Genomic DNA, 20,179 nt, shown 5'->3' with positions numbered 1-20,179 from the left:
GGTGCCAGGATGCATCACAGCAGGCTCTGACTGCAGCAGGAGAGTGGTTGGGGTTGGAGGAGTTTGTGCAGGAGCCAAAGGAGATTTTGGGAAGGAAAGGGATTACAAGCATTGTGACCCTAGAGCTACTGCCCTGGGGACACGTGTGGTGTCACCAACTTTGGGATGCAAAATGCTTGTGTCCACCTTGCTGCAACCCACAGAAGAGCTATGGGGACAGCAGTGCTTCAATGTGTCTGTAATCCCAAAGGAAAACCCCAAGGTAAGACTGGGTTTGGCCATGATGGGATGCCACATGGTGGATTAAGAGACACTTCTGAGCCTGAAGCCTTCCCAGGACCTCTCCCATCCCTCACCTCTTATCTGTTTCTCCCACCATGGGCCAGGATGTGATGTCCCAGCCCTCTCCTGGCCCCATTAGCTGTGGTTGTATTCCCAGCACCACTCCATCCCCTCCAGTGCAGGGAAAACCCCTGGAGCGATGCACACGCCTGGAGGGATGTTACAGGGAGAAAACACAACTGTGCTCACCCAGCCAGAGATGGGTTTGCCATAGGAGAAGATTTTCTTTTCAAATGCTATTTGCATGGTCTCTAGGTGTGACCTGCAGCGCTCATTTGTTAATGATTTCTAATTGATTTACTCAATCCCAGCAGTGCCACTGGTGGGAGCAGCAGATGCTCCGGGTGGGTTTGAGCACAGTGATAGGAAGTGCTGCAGATGGCTCCAGTCCCCAGAACCAGGCAGTGCAGGATGGATTAAAAAAATTATTATAAGATTTATTAACCCTTCAAGAAAATTTTTTCTATGGTACAGCTGGAGAAATAGGGACGAGAGCTCACGCTGAAATTTCCAAGCTGGAAAAGGCCCCAAAATGTCAATGCTCCCAGGAAAAATTAGGGGGAAAAAAAAAGTTGTTCTTCTTTAGCCAAAACATCATATTTCTGCAAAGTCACTTTGTTTTCTTTGTGATTTGTCAAAGCTGGTAACAGAGTGCAAAATAAAACAAATTATTTCCAAACAAGAGTAACTTTACAAAAAAAAATGTAAATATTTGTCCTGATGGAGTGAAAAGGGCTGCTCCAACATTTTCAAGATCTTCCCCAATCCCGACTTCCCCACCCAGCATGTTTTGATTTAGTTTTTACAAGAAATCAACAGCTGGAGAAAGCTTTTGGATTTTCCAATGGAAAAGAGCTGGAGGGACACTCTTCCTACAAGTTCCGCCAATTAGCGCCTGGCTCCCCAACACGCGGCTGCTGTGAATTTTCCACTGCTGGAAATCCTAAATATCAAAACTGGCTGTTTTCCTCCAAGACAAATGGGACTGTGTGCAGGGCAGCTGCTGCCACACGCTGCTCCTTGCAGCCCTCTGGGCTACAGGAATGTCCAGCTGAGAGTGACCCATTTCTCCTGAAAAAGCTCATTTTCCACCCAACAGCAGCTTGGTTTTATCTGCCTGTGGGCAGGGGGAGAGCCAGGACATCCCTGAAATCCTCCAGCTGTTCCCCTGCCCTTCCTGCTTGTGCACACAAGCACTGCTCCGTCCCTCCTGGAGCAGCTGCCCAGATGTGCCTGTGCTCCAGATGTGCAGCATCACTGCAAACCTGCAGCAGTGCATCCCCACAGAGCTGCAGCTGGGGACATGAGTCATGTTACATCTTGAATTTCAGGCAAGACCTGACAGCTGGAACACGGTGCCAGGGGTCAGAGCGTGCATGGGGGCTGCCCAGCACAGGGGCAGACGAGGTGCAAGGCCTTAGTGGTGTTGCCAAACCCAGCCTTGTTTTATTAAGAGCATTAAAGGTCATCTTTTTTTCCCTTTTAAGACTATAACCCACACAACACACACCAAATACATCCCATTAATCAGAACTACAATTTCCAGCACATTAAATATTTAGAAGTGACACCAAAGCAGCAGGACAATAAAGAGCAATAACATTTGGGTGGGATAAGGAGGTCATATTTAAATCTTTTGTTGCACAAAGTAGGGCCACATCCTAGGAACTGCTCCTTGCCCCAGCCCATCCTTTTCACCAAGACCATCAGGTGTCCGTGCCTGGCTGGAGTTGTGCATCCCGAGGTGTCTCCCTGCTCTTTGTCAGCACCACTTTGGGTGCCAGGAGGAAGCGCTGGGGCTCTGGCCCAGGGGGATTGAGCCTTGCAGCCCGGGGGTGGCTTTCTCTGCCTGCCTGCAGAGGCTTCCCGGAGACGTCCCGGTGATGCCGGTGCGGCGGTGAGGCAGCGGCAGCGGAGAGCATGACTCAGCCAGGCTCAGGAGCAGAGCAGGGAGGCAAAACCAGAGGATCCTACGGCCTTAGTGATGGGATCAAACCTCGGCTACATCTGGAAGGGGAAGAAATGAAACATGCGAAGACAAAAGCAGGACTCCTGTGGTTAAGTCACCCCTTTAAAGGTCACAATAATCGCTCTGCTCATTGAATTGCTGTTGAAACCCATCGCCATCCAAACTTGGTGCAGGAGAAACACCTTGCAAATGAAGGGCAACTTCCCCAGGATAGCTTCCATCTCTGGGTGTTTTTCTCTGAGAACACAACAACCACAGCTCATGAATGTGGAATATTTTCCTTTTTTAAGTGTCTCTAAAAGGCAACGCAAACCCTTGGGAAGACTCCAGGTGCCAGGGAAAGCAGAGTCCTACAAGGGAAAAGCCTTTCTCCATGCTGTGCTGAACCCAGGGGCCAGGGCACTTCCAGCTGCCCCAGGGGACACATGAGGTTGATATCCAAAAAGCAGTAATTTGAGGGAATTTTATGCATGAGGAGAGGAGCATTCAGTGAGAAAACCCCATGATTTATCTGCAAAATCTCTGCTAAGGGGCCATGGGACATCACCACTCCTGACCCTTCCCAAGGAATCTGCTTCACCTGGGGACCTGGCTGCAAACACCATCATCCCCAGCCCTGCTCCACACAGTAATTTTAAGGGTAATAACCAGAAAACAAAGCCATACCAAGGGTCCCTGGCTGAGCAGGCTGCTTTGAGCCCACTGCCTGCAGAAAACTGATCCCAGGGGAGCAAGGAGTTTCCTTAATCGGGAAGGGCGAGGAGGGTGCAGGACCAGGGCAGGGCTTTTCTCAGCATTTTTATTTAGGTGGCAGAGAAATCTGACGGCAACAGAAAGGAGCTGGAAAAACAAACAGGTGTGTCCGGCAGTAAAGGGGCCGTAGCTATAGCAATGGGACAGGCCCTGTTGACAAAAGGCTGCACAAAGGACCTTCTTGAGAGATTAAAAGTGGTTTATGAGCTGGCAGGGTTTCCCGGGAAGGCGCCGGGGCTGGATCACGGCCGTGGGAGGCAATTGCTGAAAAAGCAGGATGGGGGTACAAGCACTGAGCACAAATCTGCCTCCCGCAGCATCCCCCAGAGCCAGGGTGGGGTTTCTCAGCAGCCCATGGAAATGTGTGGGTGTGCACAGGGCTGCTCCATTGCTCCCAGGGCACGGTGGGGTCCCTGCTCTGCAGCAGGCACCCCAAAGGGATGGGTTATTTTGGGCATCACCCAGCTCTGCTTGCCAGATGCTGCTTTTCTGGTGTCACCCTTTGCAGCTGCAGCCTGGGGCTGCTGCTCTCTGGCTTGTAGAGGTGTCCAGGGTTTGGCTGGGGAGTGCAGGTGCCCTGCTCAAAGCTTTAGCTGGACACCACCCTCAAGCCTCCCTTGCTCCCATCCCAGGTACCTGCAGTGGAGAGGTGAAATGCTGCTGCTGGGCTGTGCAGCTCTTCCAAGAGGCCTGAGGGCAGCACCCAGAGCAAAACCATGAACCCACTGGTCAACCCAATATCCCTCACACGGTGTCCAGTGGTGCAGCACCCCCAGACAGCTCCAGGCTCCCGTGTTGTCTTGTTTCTTCTACAACCCCTGCAGAAAGTGGGGCTCTAGTGCAGCAAAAACCTCCTGGGAGATCCAGGGGCCAGAAGAGATGTGTCTGAGACAGGAGTTTGGCTGTGCCACCAAGGAGAAACTCAGAGGGTCAAATTGCAGAGCCAGGCTTGGGAGCCAGGGGCTGTCGGGGATGAGTGGTGGGACACCAACAGCAGCCTTTGCCCAGAGAGAGTCACACTCGGGTCGAGTTCTGCCACAGACAGGGGCTCCTGAGTGCCCAAGTGAACCAACTGCTCACCAGCTGGGGCTGAGCTGCAATTGTCTGGTTTAATTTATCCGAGGCTTTCCAAAGGAGTAGTTTGTAATTAAAGCCAAGGGTCAGATGCACTGACAGCTGTGTAACCTCATGTACAGCCACTCCACTCCAAGGAGAAAAAGTCTTAAAAGGAAAAAGCCAGAGGTTGCCTTGGGCTGATGATGGACCACTGGCACAAGCAGCCCATGCTGCTGGCTTGTCCATCAAGGTTACAAAGGGCTGGTGGGTCACTCGTGTGCCACAAGGCGCATCCTGAGGAGGGAACAAACTGGACACAAACCAGGGGCGGCCAGGGCTGCCCCCGAGTGCTGGCCCAGGGTGAGGTGAGGGGTAGGGTGCTGCTTTCTGAGGGAAATCCAGAATTCCCCCGGGGAATGCAAACTCCTCGTTCGCAGGAGCCCAGGAATAAAACACACGTTGCAAGAGGCCGAGCTGTCCCAGCAGTGTCCCACACGGGGTTTGCAGCTCGCAGAAGCCTCAGAGCTGCTTTTGGCCGGGGGAGCTGGTGCATCTCCAGCTGCCCCGGGCCCGCAGAGCCGCCGCTCCCCGAGGCCCCGCAGCCGCTGCGGGGCGGCAGCGCCGGGGCCCTGAGGCTGCTCCAGAGCCGGCGCTTCCCGGGCCCCGGGCGGGACACGGCGATCCCGGCTGCCTGGAGAGGGCTCGGGGTGCGCTTGAGGCAAGGAGCCAGGGAGGAAACGTGATTTTAGTGCGTGAAAAACTCGCTAAGAGCAGCAACCAGTCAGCCTGGAGAGCACCGGCACCGCGGCTGCGCTGAGCCTTCGCTGGCCCCCGCAAAGGGGCATCAGGCGTTGGAAAAAAGCAGGGGAAAAAAACCCAGGGAGCTGGAGGGATCTTTCTTGTGCCCTTCTAACACTGGTTTTAGCTGTGTGGAAGTCTCGTGGAGCAGAGTAATTCCTACAGTGCACGGCAAGCACAAGCACAGGGGACAGCCCCGAGACCTCCTGGACATCAGGCCACGCTCCTCATCCATGGATATCCCCCCCCAATTCTATGTCGGCTTAATTAGAGACAAGCTGTAACCTCCCAGCAGCATCTCTGCTGGTGCTAAGCATTATTAGTGCAAAAGGGAGGAGAGATTTGCTTTACCATCAGAGAGGCTTTGAGTTTCTGGTAAATAAAGCAAGTATTTTCAGCTCCCCAGGTTTGCCCCCATAGGATTGCCTTCCTCGACCTAAGGGAAAGGCAGGAGCCAGAGCAGTGAGCACTGAGCACACCTTCCCAGATGCCATCATCTCTGAAGTGGCTGAGCCATCTTCTGCAGAAAAATAAGGTGGCAAAAGATCAAACACATCACACTGTATTTTGAAAGTGGCAATTGAGTGGGGGGAAAAGAATGATGTCATTTAAAATCCAGTATGTATCCAATACTGACCCCACAGAGCATGAAATGTTCTTCTTAAATATTAACAGTCACAATATGAAGGAACAAAACCAAAAACCAAAACAAGCAAACAAACAACCCCACCCCTCACTCCCCCACTGCTCCCCCCCCAAAAAACATTGGTGAGGAGAAAAGAGCCCAACCTGCTACTCAGAGGAATAAAAACCCCAAAGTGTAAGTGGGGGGATTTCCAAGAAACCATTGACATTTTTGATGAATGAGCTTTCTGTGGGTGGTTGATGTAGAAGAGAAGGTTAAGAAACGGAGACGTGATTTATTCTCAAGCAGGATGATGAGACTAAAGGTCTCCTGACTCAACACTTCTCCTGACTCAAGAATTCATCTTTTTGTTTTGTGCCTTTGCAGATTCTGCTGGATGCGAGGGAAAGCCACACGATTTGTGCACCTCCCATCAACAGCACAGGCTGTTTAGGCTCCAAGGCAACAAAACCAATTTAAAGCCTACCTTTAAAAGCTGAACTAGATGTGCTTAAGATTACACCTTAATTCCATATTTAACTTGATCCAAGATAAGCACAGTGATGAACTGAAGCCCCAGTAAATGTCTACCTACATATGCACATTGAAGAGCTGTCACAGATGACTTACTGGAGAGGAATATCTGCACAGGATGCTTTTGCTGATTAGAAAGTATAAAATCATAAGGGAAAGCATTTCCTGTGATTCCTCCAGTGTTTTGTTGAGTCATAGAAATGTTATGTGGTTGAGGAAGTTAAAACCTTTGGGTGCCTGAAAGGCAGCAAGGTGAGAACAGAGGTCCAGCCCACAACACAAAGGTGTGTAAAAGATCAGAGAATCATGGAATGGGATTGGAAAGGACCTTAAAGTTCATCTTCTTCCACCCCCTGCCATGGGCAGGGACACCTTCCACTATCCCAGGTTGCTCCAAGCCCCATCCAGCCTGGCCTTGGACGCTTCCAGGAATGGGGCAGCCACAGCTTCCCTGGGCACCCTGTGCCAGTGTAAGGGGAATGACTCATTATACAGAGCTAAACAGAATTTAGTGTGGCCTTACCAACACCTCCTGGATGTGATGATCCAGCTGTGAGGAGGTGCCAACAAAGTGTTTTAAAAATGAGCCTCTAAGAGACGATACCACTGACAAACATTTGCAGGCACTTCAATTCACATTTCCTTAGGTTTCGTAAAACTGACTTTTTCCATGCAACACAAGTTTAAATATTTGTTATTTGCACTGCAAATGTTAAGAAAAAAACCTCCAAAATGCAGTAAGATTTATGCAGTAAGATTATGGAAAGTCAGACAGTAAAGTGGGGAATGGAAAGAAGAAACCAGCTGAAAAAAAAATCATTGCAGTTGTCAGAAATGGATTAGTAGGAAAAACTCCCTTGCTCAGCACTTGCAGGGAAAGACCCCATCTTCGACACAGACCAGTTATCCCTTCTCCCCCTCTTTTCCCATGCTCCCTAAACCCAAACACTGATTATTTTTATATTCAAGGAATGGAAAACTCTAAATGCTAAGTACCAATACAAAACTGCCCAAGATTTCCATCTATTTATCAGGAATGCTTGTGGATGTTTCCAGTTGGAGGAAAAAAGAGTTTGGGGTTTTTTTTTCTTGAAGTGTTTATTCCTGCATACCCACATGTGAGGCTGACTGCAGTCTGGGCTGGAGCTGGGTACCAGCTTTTTATTATTTGTTCTTTCTTAGGTAAAAATCAGGAAAGATTTTACTGCAGAATAGACCTGATTACATTAGACCTGACCGTCATGGAAAGAATGAGCTTTAATCTTACTTCCTTCACCTCTTACTTAATTTCTTCCTTATTCACAGTGGATTTCTCTCTTATTCACTTGAATCAGGGTTGACTACTTTGCTTTAAATGCAGAGGTGAGGTGGGCCAGACTTCAGTTTCCCCCTACAAATCCCAGTACAGTTCCTGTTTTTCCAGGCCATTTTACCAACAGCCATTCTTTGTTCCAGTTATTATCCAGCCTGACCTCCTGGTCCAGTGCTGAAAACCAACCTCTTTACTTATACCAATGTATTTTCCAACATTTTAAAGCTTTCCCTAAAGGCCAGGTCACACTTTCAGAGACTCCCCTGGTTGTGGTTTGTCCCCTGGCAACAGGAATGATGCTTGTGCTGGTGCCTCCCCAGCAGACCCAACACAATTCACTTCAGGGGGATTCACCATTGAAAAGGGGAAGAATGAAATCAATTATTGGGCCTTGTTCTGCCCCAGGGTGCCCAGATTTTACAGCAGGGTACTCCAGGGATTTGCAGTCATTCCAGGTTTAAAATGGTATAAACAGGCAGGTCTTGCCCTCACGTTTGTGAAGGTACAAAACCCACTGGAAACACCAGACCTGAGCTGAGCTGTGAAAATGCAGGGATTGGGCCAGTTCTGTTTACAAACACAGCTCAGCCTTCTCCTAAAAGTAGATTTTTAAAAGTCACCCACTTCTAAGCTAACTTGCAGCCTACCTTTGATCTCTTGGAAGAAAAACAGTCTTAATGAACTTGATCTGAAAAGCAGATCCAAAGTGCTATGGATGTGCCCTGTTACATTCCAATGCCTGGCACCACACTGCATTTCAGAGCAATTACACTGAATTTTTTCACATTTATCAGCTGAAACTTCAAACCTCAGGGAACAATCCTCGCTCTTCCACACCCTCAAATCCCATTATTTATTTGTGTTTAATAAAATTACCTAATTAGACCATTCTCCAAGGAAACAACGTGCAGCTTTAGGCAAATACAGGAAGATGTTGACTTCGACACAGCCCTTTCCTTGAGCCAAACAACCTTTTCAATTAAACCCACTGGACCAGGTAGGCACAAGCACCTCTGCTAATAAATATCAGTAATTAGAATCAACAACCTACCAATACAAATCTCAGCTGTACTGGAGACATCTGGGGTCTCCAGATGTGCTTTTCAGGTCCCAAAGTAATACACACAGGCACTGAAACCAATGGATATCCACGGGAAAACTGAATTTTTAGGGTAAGGCCACTGGAATGTAAACAGCAGGGCCAGAATTTAAGAGATGACTCCAGAAGTCTGGTTCCTGCATAGCTCGATGCAGTATCAGATATTTACCAACCACATGGGGACAGGCAGGTTTGCTTACAGGCATGGAAAATAAGGATTCCTAAGAAAACCCTGGTTCTCACTGCAAACTCCAGCATTAAACATTCAGTGAGGAGAGGAGAAAAACAAACAAGAAACAGACACCGTGTTGTACTTTTTTTGATTTTATAGAATTTTTACAATATATTTCTCTTCATTTGCATATTTTACCCACATCTGTAGCTTTCTTTTTACATGTTGAACTGAACTGGAATAAATCTAAAGGTCTGATATATTTTAAACAACTGATAAAAATTGCAAAGTAGTAAACCCGTAAGAAAAGAAATTATAAAACTCTCGTTTTTAAGTGTTTAATGAAAGCAAGTCAAATGTATCATTAGGAACAATATGGTTTGTTTTAAATACATCATAGGTGATTCAGGCAGGACAACTTTTTTAGTTTTTCTTATATTAGGCACATTTTTTTTTCAGCATACCTGTTTTCCAGACAGTTTTATACAATTCAATAGCATCATTCACATCCGCTTGGAACTTCTGCATAATTTTCAAAATGTGATTGATCATGAATATTTATTATTGGTATTCTATTCCTCTTTCTTTAGAGCTACCAGAAGAAAAAAAAAAATCAGTGTTTCTTGTCTGTTAAAAAATCCATAATTAATGATTTGAGTTATAAGGCAGCAACAGATTCAGTGTCAACTCAGGTCACAGTCCTTCAGTTCCATCTAGTGGGTAGAAATTATATTTAGTGGACACTGTTCCTAGACAGTTCCTTCAGGGCAAGATGACTGACTCACGAGGCCAGTCACTGCTGGTAGAATAAGTTGAGTGGTAATGCCTAGCAAGGAATTCTGGCCACTCCTGTGTCATCCTTGCAGCCTTATGTCTTCATCCAGAAAGCAAAAGGACAGTCCAACAAAAAAAAAACGTGACTATGACAGAGCTGTGACAGGTTCTATGAATGGTTTATTTACAGTCTTCATCCCTGATGTGAAAAAAGAAAAAGCCTTCTTTGACTGACCAGGCAGATCTCAGCAGCTGCACGGCCCAGCACAGCAGCCCATTGCATATCCCTGATTCCCCAGCCACGGATGCCCACGGAGGCAGTGAAGAGGAAGTCCTACTGCTCCAGAAAAGCAATTTCCAAGTGCTCACCTGCCCCAACAACTCCCTGGCATCAGTTTAGGAACGTCTCCTTTTGGTGGAGCAACTCCCGTGCCCAGAATCTGCTCAAACAATTACAAGGTGTGAAGCAGTTGGCTCCCCAGGGATCTCTGACTCCCCTGCAGGGAGGCTGCAAACTCCAACACCTTGCTTGGATGTGGGAACAGAATGATTCGTGTGTTAAAGGTACACCACAACCTTGACAATTCCCTTCCCATCATGATGTCTTTAAGGAAATCAACTCAGGATGCTCAAGGAGGGCTTTCAGAGCAGCATCTCTCTGCTTCCTTTCAGTCTTTGACAAATACTACACTTTTCCTGAATCCTGGCATTCTCATTTGCTAAGAGAGCCACTCCATTCCTGAAGGCAATGGCTTCAGCATGGTGCTTCTCAGTCTTCATTTTTAAGTCTTTCAGGCAGAATACTCACATTCTGATTCAAGCACTTGTTGTGCACTCACCTGGCTGAACAGAAGTCAAAACAAAACTCTACAGCACTAGAGGCCATCAAAAAAAATCCGAGGGATGTATTACTGCATGTTTCCCTCTCAGAGGGAGATTGGGCCACCCTTAAACTCCAGCCCCAGCTGACAAGGCCATCGGTTCAGAGGACACCCCTCAAAGCAAGGCTCCTGTGCACTGGTATTTAGGCACCACTCAAATTTAAGACAAACAGGGTCAATAAATACATTCCCTCCTGACAGAGCCACTGCTTTATACAACTTGCATTCTCTTACTACTAGAGCTTTTGGCTGCCTTTTTTTTCCATAGTCCAACGTTGGGGTGAAGAAGGGAAGAAGAAAATAATTAGCATTAAAAGTAATCTGAATTTATATTTTACAAGACCAGCTCTACAAACTGTGCAATGGTATACAAAATACACCCCCAAATCTTTCAGTGTTAACTCTTTGGAAAGGGAATAACCAATGTACCTGTGCAGGAAGAAAGCCAATTTATTTCAGCATAGAAGGTCTGCCATTTATTCCATGTTCACTAGGAGGAATGTGGTTATTGCTCTGTAAGATAAGAGTGGATTGATCATTAACCCTACCCTGAGTGCTGGGAGTCTGGGTTCCCAACATTGCCAAGAAGGACCTCCTAAGCCACTAATATCGAAATAACTAAAGGAAAAAAGGCCTTGTGAATAATTTCTTGTAAAGATGTGATTTTTGAGAAACATGTAAGTTCCCCACGTCTTCATATCACCACTGTCTTGTGACTGAGGGCCAGCCTTTGCTCTCTGCACTACAATAATGGGCTATTTGGAATAATACACTGGAGATAAAGCAAGGTGAGAACAGGTGACCCAGATGAATGAATCAAAGAACAGGAGAAACAAAGCTCTTGCACGAGGATGCTCTGAAACTGGAATCCTTCAACTGCTTTGCAAATCACCCACAATTTCTTTTACAACCTGTAGTTTAGTAAGAATTGAAATCCTTTTCCTGGGGTAGTAGCCTCCAAAGCAAAAATGACAGGATTCAAGTGTGGACCATTTCTGCAGCAGCCACCAGATTCTGGCTTGCCTGTTTCACTTTGAAGATGTACAACAGATGCTGCTGATGGCATCACCTCGAGTTCAGCAGTATTTTCTGAAGCTGACGCATTCCACGGATCAAGTTTCCTCGGGAGCAGATGATACCAACATGGGGGCCTTCCATTCTCATACTTCAGCTCCCTTCTTTCCTTTAGTTCCTCTGAATAAAAAACAATATTGTTCTGTTTACTCTAACATGCTACAATATGTGCATACATAACTGTAGGCGACGCGTGAGTTACTTCAGGATGTGCTTTTTCATTGAAGTGCGCTGTTACTTTTACAAATTCTACATCAAGGTGGAAGGAAGGAAGGCTGCAGAGTGCTCATACACTGAAGCTGAAGGAACTTTTCCTGAACGAAGTTAAGATGTTTGTTCCAATGTCCTATGGACAAACTACTCTATCCCATGCACTCCGGCCTGAGCCAGTATTAAACATTCCAGAAACTTGTTGATTTGTTTGGATAGTTAATGGCAAGGCTGATAGCAGCAATGTTTTTCAGGGCCTAGAAGAGAAAAGGAACAACAAAGTCACACCAAATATTCTCTTCAATCCCAAAGTGTAAAGAAATGCTTGTATGAAACTGAACAGAAATAGAAACCCAGAATCATAGAATGGTTTGGGTTGGGAGGGACCTTAAAGATCATCTCATTCCACTCCCTGCCATGGACAGGGACACCTTCCACCAGACCACACTCCTCCAAACCCCATCCAACCTGGCCTTGGACACTTCCAGGGATGGGGCAGCCAGAGCTGCTTTGGGCAGCCTGTGCCAGGGCATCACTACCCTCACGGGAAGAATTTCTTCCCAATATCCCAGGAAAGCTTTTGTGCACAGTTCACTCACAACTTGCAGAGGCCTGCCAAGGTACTGTAATGCCCAAGTACATTAATATCTCTTTTATAAACTCCACTGGGCAATGAGAAATCATTCAGTGTCTGCCACAAAGATCACAGACCCACCCAGCCCTGGGGCTGTGCAGTCCTACCTGTGCTGTGCAGCGATGAAGATGATCTTCAGTATTTAAGGCAAGCAAATACTCCTGTAGAGATCCAAGCTCCTGCAGCCAGAAAATATGCAATGAACACCAGTGGTTCTACCAGAGGTGATATTCTACTAATTAACATTAAAATGCTGATCATTAGAGCAGTCCCCAAGAACCAAAGGCATCAGAACTGCACACCAGACTCTCCCGGACTAGAGCAGTTTGTGATCACAGAAATGAGCTCATGACACTGCTCATATTTAAAGTTCAAAATCAACTCAATGAAAGCCACATGCAAATACCTTTAAATTAATTATTAAACCAGCATTCCTCTCAGAATAAACAGTGGCTTTAGGGCCTTAATAGTCATGACTATTACTTAAAGTCCCATGATGGATAAGGCAACAGAATTCCCCTCTAATTAGAACTTGCTGCCACACTCCTTAAGAGAAAGTTGTTAATGTTTCTGTAGCTCTGAGGGATAAAGGAAAACTGCAATTAGTGTAACACTGAATTCTCTGTCAATCCCAGCACTGAGGAAAGGAAGGATACAAATACAGGAACTGCTTACAGTAACTCTGTTTTCTGTCACAAAGAAGAGTTCTGCCAGTGCACGATGAAGAGGAAGGAGAATACCAGGCTTGGCTGTATCGTGACATGAATTGTTTTCCATATGGGTGAAAAGCTGCCAAAGTGGCTTCAATAAGGTGAGGTCACAGTCTCTGAAAAAAAAGTAATTTAAATGAAATCGTGATGCAGGAGTGAGTAACCACCATGCCTGTTTCTGGGAATGGGGAGGTGGGACGGAAACCAAAACCAAATCAAATTTAAGAGAACAAAACCATGCATTTGTGACAGTTAAAAATAAAAAATAACCACTTTGCTAAATGCTCTTGCATCTAGAGATACTCATGCCATACATACATAAGCTTAAGGACACATATCCCTTCTAAAACTCAATTACAGGCTTAGTGGTACAACTAAAAGTAATAATTTAAAATCTATTTACTTTACAGAGAATCAGAACATCACCAGGTTATTATTTCATCCTTACCTTAATTCTGCAGTGTAACTAATACAAAGAGAATAATTTCTAGAAAATTAATTGAAATCTACCTTCGTCCTGTTTTGGGGTGATTTTTTTTTTTCTTTACAACATTTGAATTCATTGGACTTTTTTAAAGGCCAGGAAAGAAGAGAAAGTAATAAATTTCTGCTACCAAAGCACTGTAAATTGTATCCATCAGGCAAATTAAGAATACCTGCTTCAAATCACAGGGGTTTTTTTGCTTCAAAATAGTATCTATAATAATATGCCTTTTTGTTGCCCTGCCCTTTGCCATGGGTGCAGGGTGTGGAGCAGTGCACTCACCCCTGGGTGCTGCACTGCACTATTTTCAGGAGCAGGTGGATGGCCTTCAGACGCTGGTGACCCGTCTGGCGACACGCCACCCCCACCTGCCACTCCCAGATTTTGGCCAGAGGGAGGTGAGGAATTACCCTTTCCTCAGACAGCATCTGCTTTAGAATTTCAAACCCTGGAAAAAAGAAAATTCAAACAGCTGTTACATTTTGTAGTTGGACATCATATGGTCAGTTTTCTCCATACACCAAGTATTGCTCTGGCAAGTCAGAAATATTGAATTAAAATACCAACAAAGATCTGAGACAATTCTGGATTACATCCTGACATGGCAACTCTTTTCTGAGGCAAAACATACATAAAAATTAGAATCATATCCAAAATTAAATTTTTGCCCAAATAAGGCAAACAAAACACATATTATGTGACGTGCAGTAGAGTTTTGCTGATAGCAAATTATCCATCAGCCTCAATTTCATTCAAAATATTTAAACTCTAAAATAAACTAACAAAACATGCTAGAATTAGACCCAGAACCATCCTATTTTAATGGATAACCACTTTTGAAAAATGAAATTACCATTACTTCTGTTTCCAATTATGGAATCCCAGAGTGTTTACTAAACACTCTTTGTAATTACTATCATATAATGAGATTTTGGATGCAAATTACATTATTATAATTGTAATCTCCAAGTTTCTGTGAAGATTTGTATTTCTACCCCAAAGTCACAGGAAGTCAGAGACATCAGTTGAGTTTCAACTTGAACAAACCCGATCGTGTTATTTCTAAGACATTGAATGCAAATTCTAAGTCAAGAAAAAGGGATAACCATGAGTCTCTCAAAGCTCAGCAAAATGACTAAAAAAGGCCTTTTTCAAAACATTCTGAGCATCTCTTACCTGTCTGAAACCTTCCCAGATGACCTGCTGTCACCGTAAACTTATAACCCCACTCAGTGTTGCTCATGTCAGAAGTAAATCTGTAGTAGAGTGTGTCTCCTATGTGCAGGGAAGGAAGGAAGCCCACATTACTACCTTCTGAGTTAGTTTTGCCATCTCAAACACAATTTAAATGAAAACTCTGAAATTAATTAATCCTAGAAGTCTTCATTCAACAGAGGTGGCCTTTTATTTTTTGGTAACTATGAAACACACAGAACAGGGTGACAAATGGGAACCCACAATGGTTTCCCCTGTCTAAAGATACTGGATAGGAAGGATAATGTCTTTTAGGAAGAATAATGTCTTTTACATTTTTGACAACTAAATAGAGGAAATTAAAGAAATTCCATATTCTGCACATGTAACTTCACTTTTCCAATTGTGTTATTGGATCAGTTATGATTTATGAAAAAAGAACCCCTATATAGGCAGCCAAGTTCTTTACAACAACACTTGAATTCATTGGACAAAAGGTTTAAAATATTTGAAAGTAAAATTTTTACACATCAGAAAATTAAATTGAACATTTTTACTCTAGGGAAGAAAACTGTTAAACTTAATCACTTAAAACCAGAAGGACTATCAAAACATTTGACCACTTAACAATCAGGCAAAAAAGATTCAAAAGGTTTTTGTCATTGTAGCATCTACAGCTTCAGAGATAAATCCTGGTAGTTGGCTGTAATGCTGCACAAAACATCTTCTTACCTACTGTGCTATGTAATATTAGAGCTGTTAGAACTTAAAATATCTTTCTGCCCCATGAAAAAGCCTGTCACCCTGGGACAAGCAGGCTAGTTTTCATTGGGAAGCAGAATTTTCAAAGTTTCATGAACAACAAAAATTTTGAAGACATTTTTTAGGATTTAGAAGTAAAGATCTAAAAAAGAATTTCCCTTTTTATCATGAAACAGAGACAGTGTTCTCTCCTACTCATAGGAGAAAGCCCTGCAATCAAATTAAAAGCCCAGAAGCCTTTAAATGTCTGTTTTCAGCTAAAACCTGCAGAAATCAAGAGCCTTAACGCAGACAGCCTAGGCTGGAAATGAACTTTCATAAGGTGAAATTCAAGTTTCACAGCCAAAGCTGCTTTAAAAAATGAGCCTCGAAGTTCAGCTCCTTGGCAAACCTCCACAACTATTTGGGGGGAAAAGGAAGACAGAAGTTCACAAAAAATCTAAAATATTTCTACAGAACACACATTTGCTTCTAACTGGGACCTTGTAGCTCAAAACCAGCACCTTGTAACCCAAACTGGTTTGCTAAGAAAGTTCCTAAATCTCTTTACAGGTGCTGACAGCACTCGAAGTCAAGAGTTTCCTGCAGTGCCCCAGTGCTCAGGGGTTAAAACACTTTAAAATCAGAAGCAGGGGACTGTGCAGTCCTTGAGCTCCCTGGCATTTGCACTGTGCTCTCCCAAATGTGCTCAGAGAATCCAGAGTGCAGCTGGCAGTCAAACCCTGGGTTTTTTCCAGCTGTGCTCTGTGGCACCAGCTGGAGCCAAGGCGTTGGCACTGGCTCTCTCTGCTCGGAGCAGCAGCAGAGCACGGAGACAGAGATAAGCCTATCTTTTTTTTTTTTTATAAAAAAATGTGCTTCCTGTGGAAAGTAAGACAAGGCATAAACAATGTAAGTGAGTATCGTGCAGAACAAGGACTGTGCTGGAACAGAACCAAGATCAAATTTGTTTCCAGTAGCTGAGTGCATGCTTTGACTGAGGGCTGGAAAGAAAAGGTCACAGCACAACAACAGATAAGCCACTTTTGAGAAACAAATGCAAGAGTAGCACGTGAGAGCAAATAGAGTAGGACAAGGAAAGGATTGGCTTTTTTCCTACACATCTCAGGAACATCCACATTTAACTCATCAGGAGTTTCTCTCAGGAGTCCCAGCAATATCCTATATAACCTTGAATCAGGGCATATTCACCTGGAAGCTCAAAATCAGTCCATTTCTGTGGAGACCCACTGAAGCTGTGCCGATCCTGCTGGAAATCACTGCTGCTGGACATGAGCAGCTCATCACAGCCCTCCTCTGTGTTACACTGAGAGTCAAACTTGATGGAGAGGTAGATAGCACCAGGAATGTGAACTTTATCCTGAGAAATAAACACAGGAGCTGTGTGTCCTGTCACACTGTACCACCCAGAACCCACTTAACTTTCACCATACAAACAAGGGACATATAAAAAATATTACAGCATCTCCATGAGTAAAAAACTGTTTGATATTTTTACCCAGAGCTAATTTAACAAATGTAAAGTATGGCCTATTGTTCACATTAGCTGTTAAGCATGTAAAATTAATTGCCAGCAATGCTTTCCTTTTTCAAAAGCAGCAATTGTTGCTGATATTGATCTCACTGCCAGAACCTACGGGGTTATATGCATTTTAAAAACAAAAATCAGAGGAGTCAGAGCAGCAGGGAAAATTAAAATTAAAAATCCCAAGACTGCCCAGAAGCAATAATTACTTACCAAACTATATCAGAAAAATGCTTTCAAACAGTATCAAGGAAAGAAAATCAGAAAATCCCCTGTTTGTATCAGAGGAAGAGTCTAAAATGGGAAATACAAGAAAAAAGACACCACTCCTACTTTCATCTAACAGCACAAGGGAGTAACAGGCCAACTGAAACAAATCTTTGGATGGAAGGATAGATATATTTGATCATTAAGGCCTTGAAACCATTTACAAATCTGATCTACTTCAAATACATGCACAGTAAAACCATGTAAGTTATGCACTTTTCATATGACTGAATTACAATAAATTGAACACCTGATTGAACACATTTCTTTGCAGGGCAAGGCCTCAGCTATCTGACATCAGCCTTTTTCAAGCAAGACTGAACGGACTTCACAGCTGCTTCAAGCACAGGAGTCCCACAGATACCCACATGGAACTCTGAGAGGCTTCTGCTCCAACTCTTTGGTGATTTCAGCTTCAAGTCATGCACTGTAATCCATGCCTGCCTTACCTCAAAGTTCGTGTTGTTGTTGTAAGGATGCTGAGATTCCCTCATCTGCACTGCCATCCCTGGCTCCTCCATGAACTCACAGGCTGTCAGGGCCATGGTCCCCAGCATGTTCTCCTTGCACCCATGCAGCACTTTCTGGAGAATCTGGGGAGAAGCAATGTCATGTAAATACAATTTACTGTCAAAAGAACATTTACAGCTGTACATGCTGATGGCTGACACGAGTCATGTCCAGCCACACAGTATTCTGCAAGAGGGAATCGATGCACCAGCAAGAAACAAGATAAATTCACAAATGATGCCTACCAAGTGTCATCTCCATAAGCACAGATTTCATTCTGTCCTCTGTTCTGGATCTTTCATTCTTTATTTTATAAAAACATGGCAGATATTGGCTACATCTCTTCCCACAACTGCTAGAATAATCAAGGCTAATCCATAAAGTAATTAACAGCAAACTAAAGCTGCAATCAAGTAAGATAGACAACTTTTGTTAACATACTAAACAGGCACCTTTGCCTTCTGTACCTACAGGTTTTGATTTGAATAGAATATGTCATACATTTTAGCCTTCAAAAATGTACAACTCTGTGCCTAAGAAGAAATGATTAAGTATCAATTAGGTGGCTGAAGTTTTGAAAGCAGCAGATGCACGTTTTCTGCCCTTAAAACCTCCCAAAAATGCCCTTTAATCTGTATCAGGACACACTAAATATAATTCAGAACCACCTGTGTTTCCCCTTTCCTTACTTTTTCAAAGTGCACAAAAGCCCTGAATGGAGAGTTCTGTTACTTGAGGCCCTTTCAGGTCATCAGAGCAACTCACTACATCTCTCTTCACCTGCCATCTCCTAACTCCTCCTATAAAATCTAATACACCAGCTCAGACCAGCAGGTTCATCTCCAAATCAGCCAAAAACTGATTTCTTGGGAGAAGGAATTTGAAAACCAAAGGCAGCATGTAGCAGTTCCCTGAATGCACTCCTTGCCTTGCACTTGCAGAACAGCCTAACACAAAGGCTACACTTTTGCATTTAATATGTCTTAATAGATTTTATTCTATCAGTTCATCCTGCCCTTTTCTGAACCCATTAAAACACCCTGGGGCAACAATTTCCATGACATACTGTGTCAAGAACCTGTTCTTTTGGTTTGTTTTGGACCTGCCACTTATTACCTTAATCTGACACTCCTTTGTTTTCTTACTGGGAGGGCCAGTGAATAATACTTGCTCTTAAGTTCTGCATGCTATTTACTGCTTTAAATCTACAGAGAAAGAGGAACATTTTCCATTATTCCTTCTCCCTCAATGCCCCACAGGGGAAAGATCCAGAATGAAGAAAATGAGTTGGGTCCTCATACTGAAATTATTCCATGGCTGTAATAACCCCTGCCATTCTTCTCTAGGCCTCTTCCAGTTGTACTGCATCTGTATTTTTTAATGAGATGAGGGAGTCACTGCAGTCCAAAAGAGTGCACAGTATTGGTTCAGTGGCATACCAATGCCTTCTGCTTTATTTTTCATTCCTTCTTTGAAGATTCCCAGCACTTGATTTGCTTTGACTGCCGTGAAGCCTTGAGCTGACACTTTCATTACAATATTCTATTGTAATTCCAAGATCACTTCCACCACCAGCTCATCAGTGGAGTAGCAGGTATTACAATATACACATTGAGATCTAAGTAAAAGCAGCTTTTAAAAGGCACTGCCTATTTTACCAGTTTCTCTAGATTACCATCTAGATTGCCTATTTTCAAAACAGACTGCCTATTTTACCAATTTCTCTTTCATAACTGAAAGAGCTCTCTTCACAGAGCTAGTTTTTCCATTTTCTGTTAACAAGATCAGCACATCAAGACACTGACAGATTCCAACTGGTTTTTCAGAACTAATTTAAATTTTGGAGTTCCAATTTAGTTAAAAAAAAGGAACTTCAAGTATTTTTGTTAGTCAGAGTCTCATGGCACGTAGGCACAGGTTTTGCTCACATGTCTAAGTGAAATCCACTTACTCTTTCCCACAGCTGCTTCTCCTCTAGCTGCATCAACATGTCCAGGATGTATGTCATATGGGCTGGGCCACTGAGGTCTAGGATTTCCTCATTTATTGCCACATCATCAGGCCACTCAGCTAACAAGGATGCCAGCACATGCCTGGCATACAGAACTGCAATTGCCTCATTCACACGATACAGGTAGTCCCTCACAGCCTTTTTACTCCTGGAGTCCAGCTCCTTGTGCAGGAGAATGGAACTCTTGGTGCGTCGCTGCTTGGCATAGCTGAGCTGCAGGTCACTCTCTGTGTTGGTGATGAGTTTCTGGGCAACAGGATTGGTTTCTTCTGTTGCTTTATCACAGAGTACAGGCTTTGACTGCAAGAAGAGAAATGCAAGTTTGAAAACAGGCTGTCAATAATTTACTGCCTTATGTTTGGATATCTAACCAGTCAAACTGCAAGCTGAATTTACAGATGAATTTTCCAAAAACCCCACAAAAGTGGGATCTCTCACACAGCTAGAGGGACGTAGCTCCTGAGAAACACTTTTATGTCAGCA

The 20,179-nt window shown here is 44.2% G+C and overlaps 1 protein-coding gene across 3 annotated transcripts in view; it reads right to left on the bottom strand.

The window, feature by feature from the left end:
• Positions 1-8,796: 8,796 nt before the first annotated feature.
• ZZEF1 (zinc finger ZZ-type and EF-hand domain containing 1) overlaps positions 8,797-20,179 on the bottom strand; it is a 56,738-nt gene continuing 45,355 nt past the window's right edge. For all 3 annotated transcript variants that reach the window (XM_069033053.1, XM_069033054.1, XM_069033055.1), the window contains exons 48-55: positions 19,637-19,996; positions 17,625-17,768; positions 16,575-16,743; positions 14,604-14,702; positions 13,710-13,875; positions 12,909-13,059; positions 12,341-12,412; positions 8,797-11,856 (exon numbers count right to left, since the gene is read on the bottom strand). In XM_069033053.1, the coding sequence (XP_068889154.1) occupies positions 11,782-11,856; positions 12,341-12,412; positions 12,909-13,059; positions 13,710-13,875; positions 14,604-14,702; positions 16,575-16,743; positions 17,625-17,768; positions 19,637-19,996 (1,236 nt within the window). In that variant the 3' untranslated portion in view covers positions 8,797-11,781. The remainder of the gene's footprint in view (positions 11,857-12,340; positions 12,413-12,908; positions 13,060-13,709; positions 13,876-14,603; positions 14,703-16,574; positions 16,744-17,624; positions 17,769-19,636; positions 19,997-20,179) is intronic.

Source organism: Aphelocoma coerulescens, chromosome 19 (assembly GCF_041296385.1).
Source record: "Aphelocoma coerulescens isolate FSJ_1873_10779 chromosome 19, UR_Acoe_1.0, whole genome shotgun sequence".
Classification (NCBI taxonomy): Eukaryota; Metazoa; Chordata; class Aves; order Passeriformes; family Corvidae; genus Aphelocoma; species Aphelocoma coerulescens.
The sequence above is the reverse complement of the archived record's forward strand: the minus strand, read 5'-3'. Positions and strand labels throughout refer to the sequence as shown.